Below are 26,251 nucleotides of genomic sequence, written 5' to 3'. Positions count from 1 at the left end.
TCTTAAGGTATTTTCTTCGAACTTTAAATATAAGTTGCTTGTCATCAACCTCATCATATGTGACAAAGTTTACAACTCTAGCACAAAATTTATCAGAATAACCTCCCTTGAACATAAAATTTTCATGAAAAAAACATTGTTTTTTTTTTTAATAACTTCTTTTTCTGAATGTATCTACTTCAAACTTCATATAAATGTTTCTTATTATCACTCAACATTTGTGAATATTCAATACTCTAGCAAGATTATATCCAGAATATATCCAGAATAATGCCCCTTTTGAACTTTTTTTTGAGAAATTGGTAATTTTTACTCCAACTTCTTTAATCATGATAGGATTTTAAAAATATTATATTTTGATAACAGGGATGTTTAAAAAATAACTTTAGAGTGTCCTTCAGTCTGTCTGTACATAAAAACTGTTTCCTCTGATCACTTTTAGAGTACTTTTTCAACAAAGATAGGAACATAAGTGAATGGCCAATGGCCCTTCAGAATGTTGCTTGGGCTCTTACTGGTAGGGGACTTATGGATTGCTTGCAATACTATGATAATTGCTTGTATTTAAAAGTTTACTTCAGGAAAATGTTTTACAATAGATAAGATATGTTGCCAGTTTTGTTTTTACACTCTATGTTTTATTGCATTTATATCATGTTTGATGTATATGTTTATTTATTTCTCTTCATCAACAGGTAAAGAAAGGAAATATAATTGTTTCCTTTGTGAAAAAACATATGTTTATTCTGGTTGGCTGAGGCGACATCTAAGACTTAAACATGGCTCAGAGGTGGGTAATCTATTATTTATAACAAACATGTACTCTACTGTTTTATAAAGCTTTTTTGTTTTCATTGAGTTTTGGTGTATACATTCAGCAAACTTATGAATGATACAAAAACTACTACCAGGTTTAGTTTTTTTGTTATTGCTCGGGCCATATTCTTGAAATTACTTGAAAAGGAGATAGTTGGTGTAAGAGGTAAAGAAATGCTTGTTTTCATAATTATGCCCCTTTTTCGACTTAGAAATTCTTGGTTAAGTTTTTGTATGTAAGCTGGTATCTCCATAACTACTGAAGGGAATGGATTGAAACTTCACACACTTGTTGTCATTTACTTTACGCCACTTTATGCTACTTTACGCATTTTAGGCACACCAAAGTTTTTGTGCTTTTTAAACTACTTCGGGTTAATTTTGGAAATTAATGAAAATAATCCAAAAATCTATTCCTTTATTTATACATCTGGAATTGTTTTTAAAAAATCCGAATGTTATTTAAAAAAAGATCACCTACCTTCGATAAGTCTGTTGTCTACACAGGGATTAATCACTTTAATTGCCATGGTTACAGAATCCACAAGTACAATGTCTGTAACCCTCATGTGCTTTCCTTCTTGCTCTCCAAAACCCCCAACACATACTGCCTGACCGGTTCCCAACTGAGCTGTAGCATGACCAAACCTCCTGATAACTCGGGTACCAGTCACCCTTGAAACCTTTACCATACCATCATATTCCTTCACAGCTTTCAAGCTTTTATCTACAATTAAATAGTGAATAGTTCCTAAAATATTCTGCATGAACTTCTTGAAAATTTATTCTGAAATGATGCATGTCCCACTGTCAGTCTGTTTATGCACACCAAGATATGCCTCAGCCAACATGACCTAGAGTATTTGTTTTTACAAATAACAACCTCCTGTCATCACCCCTGGCAATGGCCAGTGATAACCACATGTATGACATTGTAATGAAAGGGGCAGGAAATTTCTCAGGAAATAACAGCTGATAAGACCCCTAGATTAACACTCCCTGCTGATTAACAGGTGTCTGTTCTGACTAAGATACTGTCTGATAACACTGATAACTTCATTACATTCCACTAGTGTACTTTTATTTTCATTTTATTTTTTTTCTATCATTTAGTTATTATTTATAACTATTACATTTAACATATATAAATTATACAAATTAACAAATGAGATGTTTCAAAATTAAATTCTCTAATAATAATCCTTAGAGCATCCTTTCATTCATTTCATTAATTTTTTATTGATTGATTGATAGAATTAATTAATTCATTAACTTTCATTAACAAATTAATTAATTAATTTATTTATTTGGGGGAGGGTCAAGTACATCATATAGCCACTTTCCACATTTACCTTTACAGTCATTCAAAAATAATTATCTGAAATTGTGACTTTTCTACTTAGTTTTACACCCAAGCTGATTAGAACTTTTAAAACATACAAATCTGAAACATACATGTAGATATCTCTGGTTTATAAGCTTGCTCTTTTCATTAAAGATACTTATAAACATTAACATAAACTAGTTTAATCATTATTGACACTGAAAATATTGTTTTGAAAGTAAAGATTATGAGAGAAGAAACGTTTTGATATCAAATATGATTTACATAATATATTTTCTCTCAAAATAATGATTATGATGTATACCAATCCCATTTTAATAATAGAGTAGCACCAATATTCCAAGTTGTTTTGTCTGTCTATGGATGAACACTGTGACAGCAGATGTGACAATTGCCAATCTAATTAGGGGGGATAAGAATTATACATATGTCATTAAAAAGATTGAGTTAATTCTGCAGGTGGGAAATCAAAATTTTGTTGTAAATTTGCAGTAAACTTGGGATTATGGGCTGAAACATAATTATAATGAGCGTACAGCTTTGAAATAATTTGAATTACTTATCATAAAAATATTTATTTATTAGGAAATATTTAGAATTGGTGATATAATGACCATTATATAATATTTTATGTCCATGCTGATGTTGTATCATAATGTGCAGCCCACAATTGTCATAAGTTACTTTTTTTATAGATACATGAATAACTAAAATTGCTTTACATTTTATGATCATAATCTGAGGTAAAAATTCAGTTTGACCTGTTGCTTCAGATATTGTGTGATAATTGGTCACATGGGTGTACTGCATTTATCTTTCATGGTCATCTGTCAATTTTACTCTCATACTTTGATCTGAATCACTTATAGTGAGCAGATTTTTATTGCTTAGCAATTTAGAATCAAGGTCAATTTATCATAGAACAAAGTATAAACATGTGGTAAACATGTGGTACTGTGATACCTTGCAAAATCTAAAGGGCAAAAAGCTGTTTCTTGTCAAACCCAAGATCATGTTTCACAGAGAATATAATTCACATTAATTTAACACCAACTGTGAAAACATTGATACCAGCAGAATACATCTGAAATGTAAAGTTTATGATGATTTTGTAGAAGTTAGGGATATAGGAGAGATTTATAGGTAGTCAATTTTCTAAAAATAAATTCCCTGATAAGCACTGACCACAGCAACTGTTACTGGTTTGTACTAGGAAGACGGACAAAACCCCACCAGTTAAAACCCCACCACTCAAAATTTTATAGAGTGGACAAAACCCCACCACTAAATTTTATAGAGTGGACAAAACCCCACCTCTAAATTTTACAGAGTGGACAAAACCCCACCACTTACCAATTATTGGGCAAGATTTGATGAATTAAAATATATATAATATACAGTACACATCTTCACATTTCATTTTTTAATTTCAATTTTAAGAGATTATAGAAATAATTTACAAACTGTTAAATCAACATCAAAGAGCAGTCATTTATTTGAGACTGTGCCACATTTATGACCTTGAATTATCCATTATTTTTAGTTTCTTCAAATTCATTTCTTCAATTTATTTATATAGAAGATAAACTACTTACTATTAATCAAGAATGAAGCACATTTTCATCAATTAATGATTAAAAAATGGGTCAAAGACAGAAAAGGCCGGGTTGCATTTGTACACCAAATATCATGAGGCTGTGATGTTACGAAAAAAAATTTCAATTGACCCATTAATGTCGAAAATTTAATTCAGTAGGGTACACAGGAAGTGGATGAGCTACACACCTAAAATCGAATCCCACAGTATGGGACCATGTGTCAATGCTGTATGCCAAATATCAAGAGGCTGTGATTAGTAGTTTCTGAGAAAAATGTTACGAAAATTTCCTACCAGTGACCATAAATGTGAACAGGAAGTGGATGAGCTGCAGACTTGAAATCCAATCCCACAGTATGGGACCATGTGTCAATGCTGTATGCCAAATATCAAGAGGCTGTGATAAGTAGTTGCTGAGAAAACTGTCACGAAAATTTCCTACCATTGACCATTAATGTCGAAAAATCTAACTAATTTAACTAAGTGGATAAACAGGAAGTGGATGAGGGACAGACCTGAAATCAAATCCCACGGTATGGGACCATGTGTCAATGCTGTATGCTTAATATCAAGAGGCTGTGATAAGTAGTTGCTGAGAAAACTGTTACGAAAATTTCCTACCATTGACCATTAATGTCGAAAAATCTAACTAATTTAACTAAGTGGATTAACAGGAAGTGGATGAGCGACAGACCTGAAATCCAATCCGACGGTATGGGACCATGTGTCAATGCTGTATGCCAAATATCAAGAGGCTGTGATAAGCAGTTGCTGAGAAAACTGTTACGAAAATTTCCTGCTATTGACCATTTATGTTGAAAATTTAACTAGGTCAGCAAACAGGAAGTGGATGAGCGACAGACCTGAAATCGAATCCCACAGTATGGGACCATGTGTTGATGCTGTATACCAAATATCAAAAGGCTGTGACACGTAGTTGCTGAGAAAACTGTTACGAAAATTTCCTACTATTGACCATTAATGCTGAAAATTTAAGTAGGTCAGCAAACAGGAAGTAGATGAGCGACAGACCTGAAATCGAATCCCACAGTATGGAACCATGAATTGATGCTGTATACCAAATATCAAAAGGCTGTGATAAGTAGTTGCTGAGAAAACTGTTACGAAAGTTTTTTCCCCGCCCGCCCGCCGCCCGCCCGCCCGCCCGCCGCCCAACATTCACCATACTATAACCCGGGTTTGCACCAGTGCAACCCGGCCAAAAATAGCACATTTTTATAGCACATTTTTTAATTTATTCAGTTCAGTCAATTTTCCTTCATTGTACTTAGTTTAAGTGGATACTGTGGCTGATAGCCTATAGAAACTCGGGTACGGTCTTCTCCTTATTGATGACTTGTTCACACATTCTTTCGAGTTTTGCTAATGCACAATTGTTAGTTTTTTTAAACATGTTTACAAGAAAGTTTTGTCCACTCTATAAAACTGAAGTGGTGGGGTTTGTGTCCACTGTGTAAAATTAAGTGGTGGGGTTTTGTCCACTCTATAAAATTTAGTGGTGGGGTTTTGTCCACTCTATAAAATTTTGAGTGGTGGGGTTTTAACTGGTGGGGTTTTGTCCTACATTCTTTGTACTACCATAGTTTGTACTACCCACTGATACACTATAGATTTGTACATGCTTGAGTATGGATTTACCAAGTACATCTTCAAAAATAAGCTCTGGGACAACAAAACATTGTTGTTACGGTCTATGTAATAGTGACTCAAGGTACAATGACAGAGATTATATGCAAGATGTTTTTTTCATACCATTTCCAAAACCAAAATCAAATGAATTAAAGTGTAATAAGTGGATAAGTGCATGTGGTCGAAAAGACTTTACTGTCAACCACATTAAAAAGTGGACTTACATATGCAGCAAACATTTTGTTGGAGGTAAAGGACCTACAGACAATCATCCAGATCCTCTTCCTGCCACATATACACCACTTCAGGTATGAAAATTATGATAATAATTATTTGTTGTATATAAACTTGGGAACTGACCATATAAATTATAAATAAATGGTCATGTTGTAGTAAATATCTTATTATGATAAGTCAGTTTTTTTTTACAATTTTATTCTGTGTTTTTATATGAACTTTTAAAACCACATATTTATTACAGGTAGAAAAGTTTTCACGTAAAAGAAAGGCACCAACTCCAAGGGCAGCACCTGTATCCAAGAAAACTTTGTTTGAGGTTTCAGAGGCTCTTCTTCAGTTACAGGATACAAAATACAACTTTGTGCAGAATGCAAACTCAGATGGGGAATAACAAAAAGATCAAATTAAACAGGTAAATGCCTTAATTGCTAAATTAATTTCAAAATATTTGTCCGAATTTATTGTATTTATTCTTTGATAAAGTTGATATTGGGTCAATAGGTGTGTTTCTAATTAATTTGTTGCTGCAGATAAGAATCTCATTTTAATGCCTCCATAACATTTACTGGGTTGCGGGTATGTTATATAATTTTTCATTGCCAGATATTGTGACAACAGGGAACGTGCTTGAGGACCAAGATTGGATTAGAGCTACGTCATTGATTCAGTGCGAAGCATTAATGATGATACATCGATATCGGCTGACAAATATTGGCAATACACCGATATATCGATAAATATTCTTATTTTCTTATATATAATACTTTTCCATACCTGTATAAATAACCTGTAAAATAAATATGTTGTGAACCTTTGCATGATTTTTTTCTGATTACATTTTGTCATAACTGCTATGAAATGTGTCCATTATGTAACAACAGCTTATTGTAAAACATGGCCATCTGCTTTTGTGTATGTTTTTTAGTGAAATTTCATTATTTATAGACATTTAAACAATAAATAAAAATAATCGATTTTTTCAACTGTGTATCAACGATACATCAATATTGTCTCTATTGATGACACCCTCAAACGTTTTTTTAAAAGTTTGAATATACTTTTGCCAAAACCAAAATTTCAAAAAAAAAAAATATAAAAAAATGAATTGAAAAAAAAAAAAAAAAAAAAAAGAAAAAACCCCCAAATTTCAAATTTTTTTCAAAATTTGAAAAAAAATTTTTTTTTTTGGGATTTAAAAAAAAAACCAAAAAAAAAAATATAAAAAGGGAAAAACAAAAAGGGCCAAAATTTCATATGATAAAAAAAAAACTTTTTAAAACAAATTTTCCCCATTAAGCCCATGAGTTAAAATTTTAAACCAGTGTAAAACCAGTAAAAAATAAAATCGACCTGAAATAATAAAATTGGGGCCCCAATTAAGGGAAAAAAAACCACAATCAACTTTTTAAATTTTAAAAACGTTATGGTTCCCAAAACAAAAAGGCCTGTGAATAAGTAGTTCCAAAAAAATTTAAAAAATTTTTTTTCCCAGACCAAATAATAAAAGTTTTTCCCCATTTAAAAGGAAGTGAATACCGCAATAAATCATAAAAATTTGGGAATTTGTGTTGATTGTATCCAAATTTAAAAAGGTTGTTAATATTGCCAAAAACTTTAAAAATTTTTTCATTGCCATTAATTTAAAAAAATTAAAACTAAGTGGCAAAACAGGAATATGAACCCTAAATCAAAACCCCGAACGGATTTGAATGTGTTGATGTTTTAAAATTTTTCAAAAGGTTTTGGGATAATTTTCTAGAAAAACTTTAAAAATTTTTTACATTAACAAAAAATGTTAAAATTTTAAAAAGTGAAAACGGGAAGTGATGGCCAACAATTCAAAACCCCCCACTTGGGACCATATGTTAATTTATGCCAAAATTTAAAGTAACCAGTTTTTAAAAATTTCTGAGAACTTCTTAATATTTTTCAGTCATTGTTTTTCTTTCTTGTTTGTATGTACTATTAAGGAAATGGTCAGTATTTTGGTGTATTTACCAGAAACTTTGGTAGTTTTGTATGTATTTTGACTCTCTGAATGGCTTGTTAGAAAGTTGAAAATCTTAATCATGCAAGCATTGACTGTTAGCGGTAAAAAATAAGAATTTTTGAATAAATTTTGTGAAAAATCTAAACGTATGACAGACAATTAATTGGGCATTTTTGAAATTGCCATTGATTGCACTGCATATATTTCTAAATGAATCTGGTGAATTCTGGAGTATCCTCATCATTAAAATGAAGTTTTTTTTTCCAAATTTTTTTTTTTTGGTTTTTTTTTTTAGTTTTCCCCCGGTTTGGGATTTTTTTGGGGGGGGTGGGGGTTTTAAATATAAATTGCCTTCAGTCTTTAGTTTTAAGACAATACATGCAAACTTTAGATTATTTCAATGTATGTCATATATCCTTGAATAATGTTGTGCAACTGTATGGAGTAGATAGATAGTTCAGTCAGGGGAGGTAATAAATATGATTGTGGACTTGTGACAAAAAATGTTCTTCACAAGCTGCATATTCATCCAGATTAAACAGTTTTGAATAGTGCAAACTGACATAATAATACAAATTGAGCACATTCAATGTTATCAAGTGTATATAATGTCATATAAGTCAACAGTGGTATCTTTATTGCACTTTCAGGAGTATCCCCAAATAAATCAGGTCTGATTAGCAGTAAAATTCATTTTGGAACAAGAAATTAAGCTGCATTTTTGTGTTTCTTGCTATGACCTCTTGGTAAAAGACTTCAAATACTCTTGGGTATTTATATTAAGGTGAAATGCAAACAGCTTTTATAATTAAAGTTGCATGGAAAAGGTCAAACACTGATTTGTCCAATCTGGAAATATCTTGGATGGTCATGTGGTATAATTTACAAGCAGCCATTGGATGTAAATAACTGATATAGAACTAAAAAGTGTCCATAGGACACAAGTCCCCCACCCACGTTTTGTCAATCTACTGATCTGGTAGATATTGTTTTGGTTTTTTTTGTTTTAACTGACCAAAAAGTAAGGCATTGCGTTCCAAGTTTTTCTGGTTTTTTAAAAATCAGTTTTTATTATTTTTTTTGACAAAAAATAAATCCTTTTTTATCGTTAGGGGGGGAGGGGTGGAAATTTTTTTGGGTTTGGGGGGAACCAAAGTCCCCCTGTGGGGATTGGAACACGGGGTGAATTAATTTGGTCAAGGAATTTTTTTAAAAAAAGATTTAAACAAGCCTTTTATGTACCCATGGAATTGGGGGGTTAGGGTGTTTTTTTAAAATTTGGGATTTTGCAGTGATTAAATGAATTTAAAAAATCGTCTTGGGTGGGATTTAAAAAATTTTAACACCAAAAAACAGTTTTCAAAGATTTTTGAATTTCTTTTTCAAATTTTTTATTTTGTAAATTTAATTGGGGGAAAATTTTTCTTGGATTGGAAAAAATAAAATTTTATTTTTAATTTTAAAAGACCAAACATTGGTCATAAAATAAAAAAAAATTCCCTTTGGGGCTACACATGACAAAGTTGAAAACTGAAAATCTTTTAAATTCAAGGGCAAAAATAAAAATGGTCCAAAGGAACAGGTGACCCCCAATTTTTTAAACTTTTACTCTGGGGCAAATATTTTTTTAAAAAAAAAATCTTTTTTTAAGTAAAGGGGAAAAATTTAAAAAACTAATAAATCCCCAAAAAAACCCCAAAAAGGTCATAAGTCCCCCCACTCCACATTTTGTAAAACTTTTTGGCCCCCAATAAATATTTTTGGCATGTGCAAGTTGAAAAATTAAAATTTACTTTGTAAAAGGGCAATAAAAATCTAATAAAAAAAAAATACTGCAAAAAGTCCCCCCGGGCAACTTTTCAATGATGTGAAAAATTTCCAAAGGGATTTTTGTTTTTTTTTCCGAAAAAATTTTTTTCTAACTCAAAGCATCCTGGGAAAAAAAACCATTTTAAAAGTTTTTACAAAAATCAAGGGAAAAAATTTTAAAAACTGGATAAATTTCCCCAATGAAAAACCCCTCAAAACTTTAATTGGGCAAACCCTGAAAATTTAAGAAAATTCAAAACCTTTTAGAATGCGACAATTAAAATTGAAAAAAAATTTTTTTCAAGGGCAAAAATTTTAAATTTAAAACCAAAAATCCCTTCCAAATACATCTAAAACAAAATTTGTGTTTCATGTCATGGGAAATTTTAGAAAATCGACACAAATTGAAAATTGCAAAATTTTCTATAAGGAAAAATTAAAAAAAACAAAAAATAACGAAATTTCCCCAGCAAATCCTCTATAACATTCCTTTTAAATTTCATGATTAGGCAAATCTTTTTGGTTTAGTGCCACAAAAAAACAATGGAGGAAAAAAAACAAAGGCCAAAATTCTGGTAAATGGGGGCACAAAAATCTTTCCTTAAACCCCTTAAAACTAAGTGTACCAAATTATTTAAAAAATTCAGGTAAAAAGGGTCCCAAAATTTTTTATATGTTAAAATGAAAAAATTTAACAAAAGGCAACTGAAATGTTCCAAAGGAAAATCCCCCCCTTTAAATAAATCTTTTTCTTAAGGTTTTTTTTTTCATTCCCAATTAAAACAAAAAAACTTTTATTTAGAAAGGGTTCACAAAATTTCCACAAGAAAAAAGGGGAAAAAACAAGGGCCCAAATTCGTAAATTTCGGGGAAAGGAAAATCTTTTTATTAGGCAACACAATTAAGGTTTTTTTACTAAGTTTAAGGGGAAAATCTCAAAAAACCCGTAAGGGAAAAAAAATGCACAAATTTTGGAGTAAAGGCAAATACGAACAAAGAAAAAAAGGAAAAAGACGACGCAAGGGGGAAAACCTAAAAATGCCAAAAAAAAAACCCCCAAAAACCAAGGTGAAAAACATGCTACCCCAAATTTTTAAATTTCGCTCAAAATCCCTTTTTTAGTACTGCACCAAGTTGAAAAATTTTGGGGGAATTTTTTTAATTCAAGGGAAATCAAAAATACTAAAATATTCACAAAAAAACCCCGGCACACATAACTCTATCAACCCTGAAAAAAATCCACATGTAAAACCCCAGGTGCCCAGCTTCACAGTGATGTTGATCATCATTCCTGTAAATTTGGTTGATTCTAACTCGAGCACTCAAGGTCCACATAACACAACATTTTGGAAGGTTTTTACTAAGTCAAGGGCAAATACTGAATAAATCCATAATCAAACCCCAATGTGCACAACTTCATATGCAGATCACAATTTCTGAAAAGATTCATGACTCTAGTCAAATTTCTTTGAGCTACACATGGCACAAATTGAAAATTGCCAATTTTTACTAATTCAAGGGCAATGGCTCTAGAAATATTTAATAAATCCACAAGCATAACCTTTGGTACAAACTACATATGCTGACCTACATTCCTTAAGTTTCATGACTCTAGGTCAAATACTTTTTGTGCTACGTGCGAAACTACATTCCCAAACATGGGAATTTTTAAAAATTTAAAAAAAAAAAAATTTTTTTCACTGATTTACAAGTAGATATCAATGCAGGACAAGTACAAAATGTTGTTTCATAATCAGTTTGTTTACTTTAAGTTTAACGATTGAAAATCAGATTGAACAAAGCTTGTGTTTTTGGTTATGTATAAAAATTTTCACTTTAGCATTGTTTATTTGGGTACCGTGGACTAGAAGGCAAAAACAAAGCTCAAAATGGAGATTTATACATAACCCAAAAAAAAAGCTTTTTCTTTTGTTAAAAAATTTGTGTTTTGAAAATTTTATGGTAAATTTATCGGGATGGTTCATTGCATCATGAAAATTTATTTTAAAAACAAAGCCCAAAAATGCAGGGCGAGTACCCAAAAGCAAGACAATGGAAAATTTGAAGCTACCGCCTGCGGTGAGTGGCCTGAAATTTTTTTTGATCCCTGCGTGAATTCCATTTTTGCTAAAGAAGCTAAATATTGTATAAACTATGTATGCAGTATACCTGTCAGTTTCATCATTCCAGATAACAACTGATTGCAGTTGCCGTTGTAACCTAGCAACACCATATAGTGTGCACATTTTAGATGCCATTCCTCGTACTCGTCAAACATCTCTAACTTCTCCACCCTGTCTCGCTCCATGTCATCAAGCATCATGTTATAAAACTCATTCATGTCTAATACTTCTAGATTTCTCCAACCCTGAAAAAAAAAATCACCAACATTAAAAAGCTAGCCTTTGACCTAGTTTTTTTCATAGAGAATGCCTAATTTTTTAATTTTTCTGACCTTCTATTTCCCATAATTAACTTTCTTCCAGTGTATATTGAGCCATTCATTTTTATGAAAAGAAGAATAACAACTTATTAAGTTTAACACTTAAAATAGCTTAAGTCAGATGCTCCATTTCCCAAACTGAGCTGTATAAACTTTGTATTTTTTCTCTTTAGCATCTAATTACTATCTATATCTTTACTATAAAGTGTGCAACACAAAATATATATGGCAAAAATTCTAAATAAATTGAAAAAATCTTAACAAAACATTATGAAGATATATAATGCTCAAATGTGATATTTGAATATTTTTTTTACTGCTATTAAGTCTCTTATTAAATGTAAAAATAAACATCACTTGTGTACGCTCAGAATATATGTTATGTTAAAAACTCTAAACACTTAGTTAAGCTTATTTAAGAATAAATACATAGTCATTGAAACAAGAGGGCCATGATGGCCCTGAAGTCGCTCACCTATATATAGGCCCAAGGAGGTGGCCAGTTTAAACCCTAGGGCTTTTATTTGAACAAACTTGGTAGACACCCATTAGAAGATATTTCATGCTTAACATCTAAGGTCTAGCTGGTCAAGTTTTTTTCTTTACACATATAGTTAAAAACAATGACACACCTGGGGCAGGGCCAGTTTTGACCAAGGGCTTTTATTTGAACAATCTTTGTAGACACTTACAAGAAAATGTTTCATGCTTAATATCTAAACTCTAGCTATTCGGGTTTTTTCAAAGAAGACTTAAGTTTTTGCTACACACATATAAAGAAAATCAATGTCAGCCGGGGCGGGGCCAATTTTGAACCCAGGGCTTTAATTTGAACAAACTTGGTAGACACTCACTAGAAGATGTTTCATGCTTAGTATCTAAACTCTAGCTATTTGGTTTTTTTCAAAGAAGTTTTTTTAAGTTTTTGCTATACACATATAAGGAAAATCAATGACCCCCGGGGGCGGGGCCAATTTTGACCCTACGGCTCTTATTTGAACAAACATGGTAAACATCCATTAGAACATGTTTCATGCTAAAAATCTTAGCTGTAGCTCTTTGGGTTCTTTAAAAGATTTTTTTTTTAAGTTTTCACTATATGCATATAGGGAAAATAAATGACCCCCTGGGGTGGGGCCAATTTTGACCTCAGGGCTTTTATTGGAACAAAGTTGGTAGACATCCATTAGAACATGTTTCATGCCAAATATCTAAGCTCTTGCTCTTTGGGTTTTTTAGAAGAAGATTTTTTAAGTTTTTACTATATGCATATAGGGAAAATCAATGACACCCTGGGGCGGGGCCAATTTTGACCCAAGGGCTTTTATTTGAACAAACTTGGTAGACACCCATTAGAAGATGTTTCGTGCTAAATATCTTAGCTCTAGCTCTTTGAGTTTTTTAAAAGAAGATTTTGTAAGTTTTTACTATATGCATATAGGGAAAATCAATGACCCCCTGGGGCAGGGCCAATTTTGACCCCAGGGCTTTTATTTGAACAAACTTGATAGACACTCACTGAAGATGTTTCATGCCAAATATCTAAGCTCTACCTCTTTGGGTTTCTTAAAAGAAGATATTTTAAGTTTCTTCTATTGGTTGCCATGGCAACCAGAGTTCTTCATGGAATTAAATTCTTTGAACAATTTTTTAAAGGTGACCACCAAAGTAAGATTCCTGTGAAGTTTGGATGAAATTGGCTCAGCGGTTTATGAGGAGATGTCATTTAAAGTAAAAGTTTACGGACGACGGACGGATGCCGGACGAAAAGCGATCACAAAAGCTCACCCTGTCACTTTGTGACAGGTGAGCTAAAAAACCGCAAAACTCTTTTTTTTTTATAACAAACAAAATTAACAGATTTCCCCATAATTTGTGTACTCAGTTAAGTAAGAATTTCCTATATTTCATTAAACTTCTGCAATGAATGATTTTACGCAAAGATGAGCATAATTTATTTAAAAAAAACAAAAACATGTCAAAACGAATTTATGACAATGCAAATTCCAAATTCAAACCACAAAAAGTTTCTGCAAAAAAAACGTTTCAGCTTTCTGCTTAATCCTTTATGTTGGATTGTATTGTCATTTTTGTACAACTGATTTTTTATTGTTTTTATTTTACAATGCACCAACACAGAATAGGTCATATGGTGCAAAAACAGGAAAGATGACTTTGGCCAAACTTTCAAAGCAACACCAGGGGTCAAAAGCACAATACCTGCTGGAGCTAAGAGATGCATACACTCCTGTTATTGAAACACATTTAGTCGCCTCTTATAATCACGCAAAGATAAACAGTGGCTGCAATTCTTATCCCTCAACCATTAAGGGCAAGCCCTCAGCCACAAGGGGTTGTACATATGTTCGGAAAAATAAAATATATGTGTATTGTTTAAACCAAACTTCACACTGTTAGTAACTAGGTGATTGCTTTACACTTTGAACATATGATAAAATGATAAAAGAAATTTCTAACCATTTGAGTGAACCTGTCCTTCTGTGCTTGAATGGTGGGAAAGAAGTTGATACATTTCAGTGGAGACCCCACAGTTTGAAAATGATTCTGCCTGTGAAAAATATAGATAATGTCCATATATATATATATTGTATTATAAACAGTAATCTTAGACTACAACTGGTTTGAGTCCAGTAGAGTAGACTGTATTAGACCATCAAAACCCTGTGTTTGCTACCTCCTGCCCGATGTATTTTTATAAAATTTCATTGGTGTTCATCATTATGTCCTAACTGCTGTTTATAAAACTTGTGGAGAAGTTGTCATTTGCTTGCAGAACTGGTGAGTTCTGGTACAGAATCATCAATACAGAAATAATGATATCAATTTAATTCTGATAATAAATTTGTTAAGGAGGTTTGAAAACTTTGCCATTGTTAAATTGTCTTTGAATTTTATATGTATTGTACTTACATAAATAATCCAAATGCATCTGTGGGATTAATCTGTAAAAATACAAAGTATAAAAAAAAAATATAACCTCCGTTTTTATTTTATTCAACTTGTAAGTCACAATTACTTTGTTAACATAGGACTAGCTTTAATTGTGGAAAATATCTCCTGATCTGTCGTAATCAAGCTGGATTATAAACTCACTTTAATGAATCTCAATGTTCATTAAAGGTATTCTCACCTATGACTGTGGTTCAGTCAATAACTTTAAACCAATAGTCAATTAGATATTTAATGAAGTATTGATCTATACTAAATGTTTATATCAATGATGTAAAAATAAATAATATTAATTAATTCAATCAATTTCATTTATATTTTTGTAATCACAGGCATCTTTAATTAATTCAGCCAATGAATTTATATACAATACTTGATTTTGCACGCAACTGTGCATGAACTAGAGTCATGACATTCAAATAAATGTTTTGAAACTTATTTCATTTAATTGTAGTTGTGTTGTAAATAAAAAACACTGAGACGGTTGTGATATGAGGATACACAGCTTCACTAGTGAAGGAAGACAATGGGTGTCTCTTTGTGCTCTAAATAAGGCACAACCAGGCAGCTGAGTAGCACCACCAACATTTTGTATGCTTGAAGGATAGTTTCCTCACATGAAAGAATCCAAAGTCCCTGTCAGAGGGGCATTTATGATTTAAAATTATCATTATATACATGGTGTAAATCAAAATGCTAAAATTAAGATTAAGCCTACAGCAGCTGTGAGCACAAATCATGCATAATCACAATGGTATTACATGTATGACAGATCACTCACTTGTTCATATAAAACAAATACAGAATTGGCAAATGTTTCATTGGCCCATCTCACAACACCAGATGCACTGAAAAAACAACAACGTTCTTTTCTATATTAATATAAAATATTATATCTTTTCAACCATTGTCAACACTTAAAAAGATCAGGAATATACACATCAGGGCAAAGAAAACAATAAATATTTAACAGCAGTAGTTTACAAAAGTTTCCTGCCAACAGTCGGGTTTTCAATTAATATCACCTGAATATGCTTCAATATGCATAACAATTTACAGACCTTTGGCAAAGTTATGTTTGCATGGGCTTCAGTTAGTAGTTACTTCAAAACTGTTTTATGTTGTATGGTGATTTTCCAACTTTACTCGTGGAAAGAAGACACTCAGTTGTCCCTCAGTGTATTATTTCAGTCACAAGAAGGCACAAGAGTAGAATCCTGAACCACCTGTCTAAGCTAGCTGGATAGCTTCATTACATGAAAGGAGCCCCTACAAGTAGAATTCCAACCTAGAGTGGTAAGGAGCCTTTACTCGGAAATCTGTTGACCTTCACCGTTTTGTCATGAAAGGCCCAAATATATTCATCTTTTCAATTTAATTTTAAAATTTCACAATATAAATAGCTCAAAACAAACTTGGTTACCCAGATACTTACGTTCTGCGTGTCATGTATGTGAGAACACATTCTGAGAGGAGTAGGGTAGGAAGTTCAAAGTCAATATGGCACAGCTTCAGTGCTGCCTCCAGTGTGTTTATCTGTGATAGATCAGCTCCAAGCAACTTGTAGTCACAGGCTGACATCTCTGATATAAAATTAAATAAAAATAAATAAATTAATTGAAATTAAATGGAATAGCCAAACAAAAGTTTATCTTCAACAATACATCGACACAGTATTGGTCATATTGCGACGTTCCAGCTTTACTGGTAGAGGAAGACCTCAGGTGCCTTTCCGTGCATTATTTCAGGCAACGGGCACCCAAGTAGAACCACCCCTGTTCCTTAGGCTAGCTTCCTCACATGAAAGAATCCAAAGTCCCTGTCGGGATTCGAACCCACAGCAGTGAGGGGCAAGTGGTTTGAAGTCAACGACCTTAACCACTCAGCCACGGACGCCCAAACTGTGGGTTGAAGACTTTTAGGTGACTGTCCATGTATTAATTCAGACATATAATTGAATCCACATGATGTTTTTAAACTTTTATCATAGCAATTAGTGTAAAATTTTGATGAAAATTGTGTTATAACTTACCAATATAATCACATTTATCAGGTATGAGAGAGGTACCCTCACCAATCAGTGCCAGTAGGTCTGGGTTTAAGTCAATCAGTGCATGCTTCCTTTTCACCACCTCAGGGAAATCAACCTATAAAATCATTAAACACTTGCATGATTTTTGTTTTTATTTTTGTAAATAAATTTTTAGTTCCACTAGTCCTGTCATAATGCAACTTTTTCAGCTTTACTGGTGCAGGAACACCTCAGATGGATACCAATTTGTGGATCATTTTAGGCATAAGCCAGGTACCAATGACAGACCTTCTGTAGTGTTGCTAGAAAGCTTCTTCAAATGACACAATGATGGAATTTGAACCTGCTGGTCGGAACCCATAAACCAGACACTTTTTGAACATTTTTCTACACACATCTCATTATTTAAAAGCTAAAGGTATGAAAATTTGATACAGTACAGCTAGGTTCTTCATACTAACAAACTAGCTTGCTTAGTTCTGATTTATGTTGACACTTATATCTGAGGCCTGTCAAGGAGGGTATCAAAATTACCTAAATAGTCCACACTACAGTACCATGTGTCACGGACAGATATGTGATGACGCTGATTTAATTCAGATAAAAGCTTTGGTGTTCCAATTTTCTATTTTTAACATGATATACAATATTTCAGCAGCAAATGTTGAAGTTTTGGATATTCTATTTGTTTACTCTGCAAATGATTCTAGCTAGTATAAGAGCTCAGGTATAGCACCCTTGACATCTAAATTTTCATCCATCAACGTTCTTGAAATAGACATTAAAATATTACCATTTACTTAAGTTGAAATAAATTTAAATACTTAATTATAGAAGAAATATGCATTTATTGTTGATTAAAAAGTGACTGATAGATTGGTAATCACTTAAGAAAAAAACTAAATTAAGCATTTTTGGGGCTGTCCGGGTTTGGTGGTTGTCAGGTTTTTGGTGGTCCCCAACCAGTACAGTGGTGAGGGGTAAGTTTTTTGTTAACAAGTTGGCAACTTTAACCACTTCAGCTACAGATGCTCTGACATAGTTCTCTAACATACCTACTGTAATTAGAATGTCATATCTACATATATATACAAGTAAGTAAATTTTACAAGAGTGACGCTGTGTTATGTTCACTATATGAAAATACGATTAACAAATTCTAACAATAAGCCATTTTAGGCCTATAAGATTTTAAACTAATTTATAAACAAGTACAATTATCAATGCAATAATATCCAAACATAAATTAAAATGAAGATCCTACCCAAAAGACTGGTCTCAGTCTAACAGTCTCCCCAATTTTTATTTAAATTTTGATACCTACACAAGTATTTATAATTACCATAATTATCAGTTTTATAATTATCTTTATCATTTGTGGAGCAATTCAGCTCAAGTAACAACATGATCTAAGCTTATTCAAAACCTACCTCAAAGAACACAGTTTCCTGTAACAATTTCTGAGATTTCAGTCTGAAGTATGCCGAGTCAAAACCTGCTCCAAGTGAAATAATCTGCTTATCTCCATGGTTACATTCTAAGAATTTCTTCAATATGTAGTCTATTGTTTTTGCTCTGATGTAATATCCCCTGTAAACAAATGTAATAGAAATGTCAGTCGTAAAGAAATGCTCGTTTTTTGCAGGAATAAACAGGAGTATCAGAAATCACAACTGATTTCTGGTTACATCAACAATATACCAACTTTACTGGTGGAAGAAGACTTAAGGTGCTACTCTATACTATGTTTTTTTCACGAACTAACCTGCATTTTCTTGGTACTAGGATAATCCACATTCTGTAATACAGGTAAATACCTTCCTTTCATTAAAAGTTAAAACATTTTAAATCATACATGACATTGGGTTTCAGTTGTAGTATAACCAATATGTAAAACTTTAACCAAGAATTTTCTAAGTTCACCATAATGGACTAAATAACACAGTCAGACTCCTTGTCAGATTAATAGCTTTGGATTGTGACGTCCAATAATGGTTATAAAGATTTAACTGAATACCTCATGTAGTTTTACAAGACTAATATTGCATGTAAAACTTTAGCCAAAATAATATTACCATCAAAGTCCTTGCAAGAATTATGGGCCTTAAATAACAACCTCTAATTAAGATCCAGAGAACATGCGCTAAGTTTGAAGTGAACACTTGGAAGACCCTAAGATAAATGTTGCATGAGAAACTTTTACCAGGAATTTTCTAAGTTCACAAAACGGCCATAATTAATAAAAGAAATCCATGTCTTAGTTATAGGCCTTGATATGTATCTCCTAGTATGATCATAAACAAGTATGTGAAGTTGGAAGCCAATATCTTAGTGGTTGAAGATAAGATGTAGTACAAGTGTTCCAACCAGTGTTACACTGAAATAGACACCCAGGTGAACAGAACAGCCCCATTATTTGTTTTTAAAAAGTCGAGCTCAAAAAGGCATGATAACAAATAAAACAATAGCTGTCAGTAGAACAGCAACGTCCGACTATTCCGAGTGCTTGATAGTAAAAGAGCCTTGTTAATGTTAAATTTTCTGAGTAAATAAAAAAAGGACAAATTTGTTTCTTTAAATCCATGTTACAAATATAGGCCTTGGAGAGAGTCCTATTATGCTCTCAAAGAAGAGTATAAAATTTCAACTTATTTCAATAGAATATGAAAATATCTGAGGTGGTATGCAAACCTAAATGTAAATTTCAAGTTGAACAAGAGCACCGCTAGGCGGAGCATTATATGCCCGAAAGTGGTGTTTTTTTTTTAGTAAGGATGAAGCATTTGTAAGACATGGGAATTAGCTGTTCATCCTATAAAATTTCACAGCTGTAGGTTGATTAATACTTAAGTTATTAATAATGACCTTAACGTTTGACCTTGTGACCCCAAAATCAATAGGAGTCTTCTACCTTATATGGACAATCATCCTAAGAAGTTTGAATATTGTGGGCCAATCGGAACTTTAATTATGCTCTAGAAACTGTTTTCAGTATTAAGGTAAAAGTGACTTTGACCTTGTGACCCCAAAATCAATAGGGGTCTTCTACCCAATATGGACAATCATCCAATGAAGTTTGAATATAGTGGGCCAAATGGAACTTATGTTATCCTCCGGAAACTGTTTTGGTTTTAAGGTAATTGTGACCTTGACCTTTGACCTAGTGAAACCAAAATCAATAGGGGTCTTTTGCCCAATATGGACAATCATCCTATGAAGTTTGAATATTGTGGACCAAATGGAACTTAGTTATGCTCTGGAAACTGTTTTCAGTTTTAAGGATATAGTGACCTTGACCTTTTGACCCCAAAATCAATAGGGGTCTTCTACCCAATATGGACAATCATCCTATGAAGTTTAAACATTGTGGGCCAAATGAAACTTAAGTTATGCTCCAGAAACTGTTTTCAGTATCAAGGTAAAAATGACCTTGACCTTGTGATCCCAAAATCAATAGGGGTCTTCTACCCAATATGGACATTCATCCTATGAAGTTTGAACATTGTGGGTCAAATGGAACTTAAGTTATGCTCCGGAAACTGTTTTCAGTATCAAGGTTATAGTGACCTTGACCTTTGACCTTGTGACCCCAAAATCAATAGGGATCTTCTACCCAATATGGACAATCATCCTATGAAGTTTGAACATTGTGGGTTGAATTGAACTTAAGTTATGCTCCTGAAACTGTTTTCAGTTTTAAGGTAAAAGTGACCTTGACCTTTGACCTTGTGACCCCAAAATCATTAGGGGTCTTTTACCCAATATGGACAATCATCTTATGAAGTTTGAACATTGTGGGCCAAATGGAACTCAAGTTATGCTCCAGAAACCAAATTGCTAACGGACGGACGGACAGACAGACAGACACCAGGGGTATAACATTATATGCCCTTTCGGGCATATAAAAAGGGGCATAATTCTGTAAAAGTGCTTGATACAGTTACCTCCTCTTGTCTGCAGGTTGGGGTCATGATGGTGAACAAGTGTGCAAATTTTCAAAGCCATATATCAATGGACTTTGAAAAACATTTGAGGTATTACAAAATTTTAAAGTAAATTCTAAGTTGAAAAAAAGGCATAATTCTGTCAAAGTGCTTGATACAGTTACCTCCTTCTGTCTACAGGTTGGGTCATGATAATGAACAAGTGTGCAAAGTTTCAAAGCCATATGTCAATGGACTTTGAAAATATTTGCGGTATTACAAAAACTTTAACATAAGTGGTTATGCTGACAGCAACGCAGACGCTCAGGTGACTACAATAGCTCTACTTATTCTTATCGAATAGTCGAGCTAAAATTAACAAAGAGAAATATTTTGAACACAGACACTTGGAGTATGGACCCCGCCCTTCTCCACCCCTGAAAATTAAAAACTAAAAGTATTGTTTATTACAAGAATTAGTTTTATGTTTGTGCTTATATTAGTATCTGGCGGGTAAGTGTCTAGCACGTGAACAAGTTTGAATAGAATTTCATAACGTTTTAAAAAAGTCAATTTTTTACCAACGCTTCAATTCTGTGATTTTGAACAGAAAACTCATATTTCACAATTACAACAATTACATTTCAAAAGAAAAACAAACAAATATATACATACCAGGTTTGTTATAGATGACTTCAATAATCAAAGAATTATAAAGTACATTGTATTTCTATTTTAATTTCTATTCAGAAGTTTTACATGTGACTGCTTTGAAAACAAGAAAAAGAATGGTCAATTACTAAGATAATGTTAGTCCCCAGAACCAAATCTATAAATAACTTTTATACCAACCACTCATCCATCAAGAAACTTGCTCTACCAGTTTAATCAACTTTACACAAAGGACAATAGACAATGTACACAGGACACAAGTTACAACAGACTTGGCTTGGCCTCATTGGTTATTATTTGTTTAGGAATACACTCACATTTTCCTATCTTTTTATATACATGCATGTGTAATCTTAATCTTGAGAGAAAAAATAAATAACATCAGTTGGGACAACTGTACCACTTACCTATGTATAAGTGGTGCACGTCTTGTCACTTTGGAAACAAAGCCTTTTAAATAAGGGTCATCAAAATAGCCTTGAAGGGACATGGAACACTTGCTGACTATACTGCTATCATTGGTACCTTGTACCTACAACATAAATTCAAGTTCATAAAAGCACATCCCCCTTCTGGCAACCCCCTGATGTATCTTTTCGTTGGGGGCAGCGCCAAAAAAGTGCTCAATTTTTTAAGCAACATTCTCAAACGAAAACATGTGTTTGGGGCCCAAATAGGACATTTCTTCACTATTTGAGACCTAAAAAAAAATGGGGGGGGGGGGGGGGGGGGGTCGAAAGTGCGTTGTTTCGCGTATATATGAGGTAAAGGGTTAAGACTATTATAGCTTATCTGCCATACTGGTTAAGTATTACAGTGCTTTACTGATGGATTCCAAATTTTTTTTAACAGAAAAATATATTTATACATGCTAATGGTGCATGGGTAAATATTGTGTTTGAAAGTTTTAAATGAAGTCTGACTCTTTTAAATGCTTGTAGTCCATAAGCCAGTCAGATTTAGTGCATGGTGTGATGGCCATTTGTTTATTGGCTGTATAAGGAATTTGATTAAACAATATTTTTCGGATGTGAAAGTTTGGTTATTTTAAGCTTGAGTTTTTCGAAAGAAAATTGCGAGGTATTGATGAAGTTCCCTTTCTTTTTTCCAGTGCCATTCGAAAACATTGGCCTTTTTTTTAGCTCACCTGTCACAAAGTGACAGGGTGAGCTTTTGTGACCACCAAAGGAACATTCCTGTGAAGTTTGGATGAAATTGGCTTAGTGGTTTATGAGGAGATGTCATTTAAAGTAAAAGTTTACGGACGGACGGACAACGGACGGACGCCGGACAAAAAGCTATCACAAAAGCTCAGGCATGCAGATTTTTTCCAGTGAACATTTTCATCTTGTGTTTATATCATCAGTCTGCCAAATAAGGCACATGTCCGATGCCAGAGGCGGTTAAAATCCGTTTCGGGCCTGCAAAAATCCAAAGATCGTAAGCCCGACGGGCGTTTAAGTTCAGAATGTGTTTTCACACAAAATTAGTTTCAGCTTCAATATTTTTCTGAAATTGTTGTGTAATGTGTCATCAGTCTATGTACATCAAGTAAGATTTACGTCATTTGATTATGCATAAGGTATATTTATCATCTTCAGCAATTGGTTAGCAAAATGTATGTACAATGCTCGATAAAATTGTAAATATTTGTTTGTTAAAGAGCAAGTTATCGTAAATGTCCGTTCAAATACAGGGTTCGATATTAACGGGATCCCGGGATTCCGAGGATCCCAAAAAGTCGGGAGGAATCTCTGTGATTCCTAGCTGGGGATTCAGTTGGGATCCCTGAAAAATTGCTGTGTAAAATTTTGAAATTGTCTGAATTCACAAATATTCAAGAAAAGTGTTAATAAAGACTGGCACAACTGCAATGTTCAAGAAAGAAAAGAAAAATCCCGCCGGTAAAATCTACGCTCTTGAATCATGTACGCCAGATTTCCTTTCTATAGAAATCTATAGATATCTTGAATAATTTTATATCATGCATTGACTTCATAATATTAAGTTGTGAAAATTCAAGAAAGAAATATAATAATCTATAATTATTACACGAGCTGTGTGTACTTCAAATATGTGCTGATTGGCGTTGCCGGCGGTAGTTAGCTACAAAGTTAACAAGTGTTTGGTTGTTGTTTTTTTGTGCAAAATTCGGCATTTGAGATCATTGTATTTGTAAATGTTCATAAAAAAGTGAAAAAACAAAAATATTACAGATGTATTTTTTTTTCTCCCTGCAGTACAGCAAAGTATAATTAATAAATAGAATAAAAAGAATCCATACTTTTCAGTTTAAAATCCTTTTTGAAACTCTGCAGCCTAAAATGCTAAAAAATATTGTCTAACTAAAGTCTAAAGTGTTCTAAGGTCAATCAAGGTCACGCATAACTGATAAATAAATTTAAAAATCCTTAGGTGAAACCTACACCAAATGACGTATATTTCATCTGACAGTTCTTTGGGCCAATCAGTGTTCTGAACTACATGACTGATGTATGCAGTGAGTGCCTTTGATGTGGCATATGTCAAAACTAAAAAAAAATCAATACACACAGGGAGGAAAACAATCAGACATTTCAGTGTAAAATTTGAGAACAATAAATTTGGATATTACACATCCTGTCATGGACTTGGAGAAACTTTTTATTTTTAAAAACGAAATCATTTGAAGGTACCCTACTTGTAATGCAAACAAAACTTTTTTCTTGATATTTAAGCTCTAGTAAAAAATCAATTAAATATTTAATTTACAACAATCTATGGGATATTTCCTTTTAAACACAAAAAGTGTGCAGTAAGCTGAAAATCACTTATTTTTTAAAGTGATCATAATTAAATTTTTTTTTTTTTAATAACATGAAAGTAAATATTTTCAAAAAAGAACTTACTGGAAAATGGAGCCTAAATAATTACCTGTAAGTTTATAAAGATCTACAGAATGATGATATGTTGGCTCAATTTCAGGCTATGTGGGAAAATTTTTCCCCAGTTCCTACTTAACTTCAAAAATTCAAACCCTGAGTCCCATTGCCCAGTCACTTGCATTATACCTTCATTTACAGAAATTGGTTCACAATTATCAACCCCAGGGAGAACACAGGTTTTATTTTCAAATCGAACTCTTGTTCAGTGGGTGAGTTTAACGTTATTCTGTTTATGTGCATCATAAAAGAAAATGTTTTATGTTTTAATTTATCTTAACAGTCCAATTATATATATATATACTAGTAATGTAAACACTTAGAAAAACTTTTAAAACTTTAAACAGCAATATTTCCAAAGGTTATGTGTTGACGTGCCATAAAAATCCAAGCAAACAAAAAAAAACAAAGGGCTCATAAACTACATTTTCTGCATCTGAAACAAGGCAATATATCATGTATGTGGTCTTTAAAAAAAGAACTGTAATCAGTTTGCTGCACTCCCTTGTTATTCTTTGCCTTCATATTTTACTATTTTGATCTGAGGAATCCCTGACATTTAGGAGGAATCCCTGAATTTAATCTCAGGGATTCCTATGGGATCCCTTGTGAAAACAGTGTTGAACCCTGAAATACAGTTTTTTTTTAGACTGACCCATATAGATATCTGTCCACTCCTGTAACCAGTACCATACGGTACTAAATTATAATTAGCTTACAGTAACCTCCATTCGGTTTCCGGTGTAAATGTAAAAAAAACAACCAGGTGTAAATGTAAACAAAACAACCACCAAATATAATGTGGGATGGAAGTTTTACAATTTTATTACTTTTTTTCATAGATGCGCGATTTTCACGCACACAATTTTGAATTGTGCGTGATCTGTGAAAAACTAGAGTGAATCGCGCAATCGCGCGTCCTAGAATAGACACTGTGAACCTTGTTGATGTGAATAAAACATAAAATAAACTGTTGTCTTTATTTTGCACAATAATGTTTTGGGCCTGTGATAATCGGTCCGGGCCTATACTTTTGCCTAGGTTGAAGGCCCAAGCCCATCCAAAAAAGTTATTTTGCAGACTGTATTATAAATATGAAGTTTTTTTAAAACAGCTTATTAGAATTTTTTTCAATATATATATATGATTAGTACATATGCTGGGATTGACAAATATACATTCTATTCAGATTTTAAAAGCGTTTTGAGCTCAACAACCAATGAAAGTGTCTGTTATTGCCTACACTGACTACTTCTCAGATAGAGTACATTTTACAGGCCTTAGATTTGTGAACAGCTACATTACATCTACATTACACGTCTGAAGCGAAACCGGGAGTTAAACTCCGTGGTTGTGTTTAATTACAGGATGCGTTCATTGAATGCAATGCTTGCTTTGTTGATACTTTTATCTTTGTTGATACATAATTTGTAAAGTGGCTGACTGATTTACCATGCCACCTAGGATTTCATATTTACGGACAGTGTAAAAGGACCATCCACTATTTAATAGATTCTTTTAAATCTGTCTGGTATGACCCCCCCCCCCCAAAAAAAAACAAAACAATAATAAACAGATAAATAAATCACAACTACAACCGGGATGAACGAATCGTTGTGTTTTTTACTTATACACCGTAAAATTTAAACATGTAAAATAAAGTAATTCACACCGCAGTTTCCCTTCTGGATTTTGATGTTTTCGACCTTTTGTCTTTTTCCATAGCCTCCTTATCCTGACAAGACATGACAGTTCTCTAAACACTGAATTTTACAGTTAAATTAACGTCTCCAAAAACGCATGCAATTAAGCGGTGTTGAAGAAATTTTCTCCGTATAAGAAT

General features: G+C 32.9%; 2 protein-coding genes across 2 annotated transcripts; one reads left to right on the top strand and one right to left on the bottom strand.

Moving 5' to 3' along the window:
- Nucleotides 1-720: 720 nt before the first annotated feature.
- LOC132749668 (tRNA wybutosine-synthesizing protein 4-like) lies at nucleotides 721-26,251 on the bottom strand. Its single transcript, XM_060739527.1, has 10 exons — nucleotides 26,081-26,251; nucleotides 21,895-22,019; nucleotides 18,323-18,482; nucleotides 16,893-17,007; nucleotides 16,296-16,443; nucleotides 15,642-15,708; nucleotides 14,822-14,853; nucleotides 14,369-14,459; nucleotides 11,617-11,815; nucleotides 721-1,543 (listed from the first exon to the last, which is right to left on the bottom strand). The coding sequence occupies exons 1-10, from the start codon at nucleotides 26,153-26,155 to the stop codon at nucleotides 1,290-1,292; spliced, it is 1,266 nt and encodes a 421-aa protein (XP_060595510.1). The 5' UTR covers nucleotides 26,156-26,251; the 3' UTR covers nucleotides 721-1,289.
- LOC132749669 (uncharacterized) lies at nucleotides 4,840-6,205 on the top strand. Its single transcript, XM_060739528.1, has 2 exons — nucleotides 4,840-5,716; nucleotides 5,890-6,205. Exons 1-2 carry the CDS (start codon nucleotides 5,408-5,410, stop codon nucleotides 6,037-6,039), a joined length of 459 nt encoding a protein of 152 aa, XP_060595511.1. The 5' UTR covers nucleotides 4,840-5,407; the 3' UTR covers nucleotides 6,040-6,205.

The sequence above is a fragment of the Ruditapes philippinarum genome, unplaced genomic scaffold, assembly GCF_026571515.1.
Source record: "Ruditapes philippinarum isolate M1 unplaced genomic scaffold, ASM2657151v2 ctg985_1_1_1_1, whole genome shotgun sequence".
NCBI classification, from domain to species: domain Eukaryota; kingdom Metazoa; phylum Mollusca; class Bivalvia; order Venerida; family Veneridae; genus Ruditapes; species Ruditapes philippinarum.
Note: the sequence above shows the minus strand (reverse complement) of the source record. Positions and strands in the feature narration are given on the sequence as shown.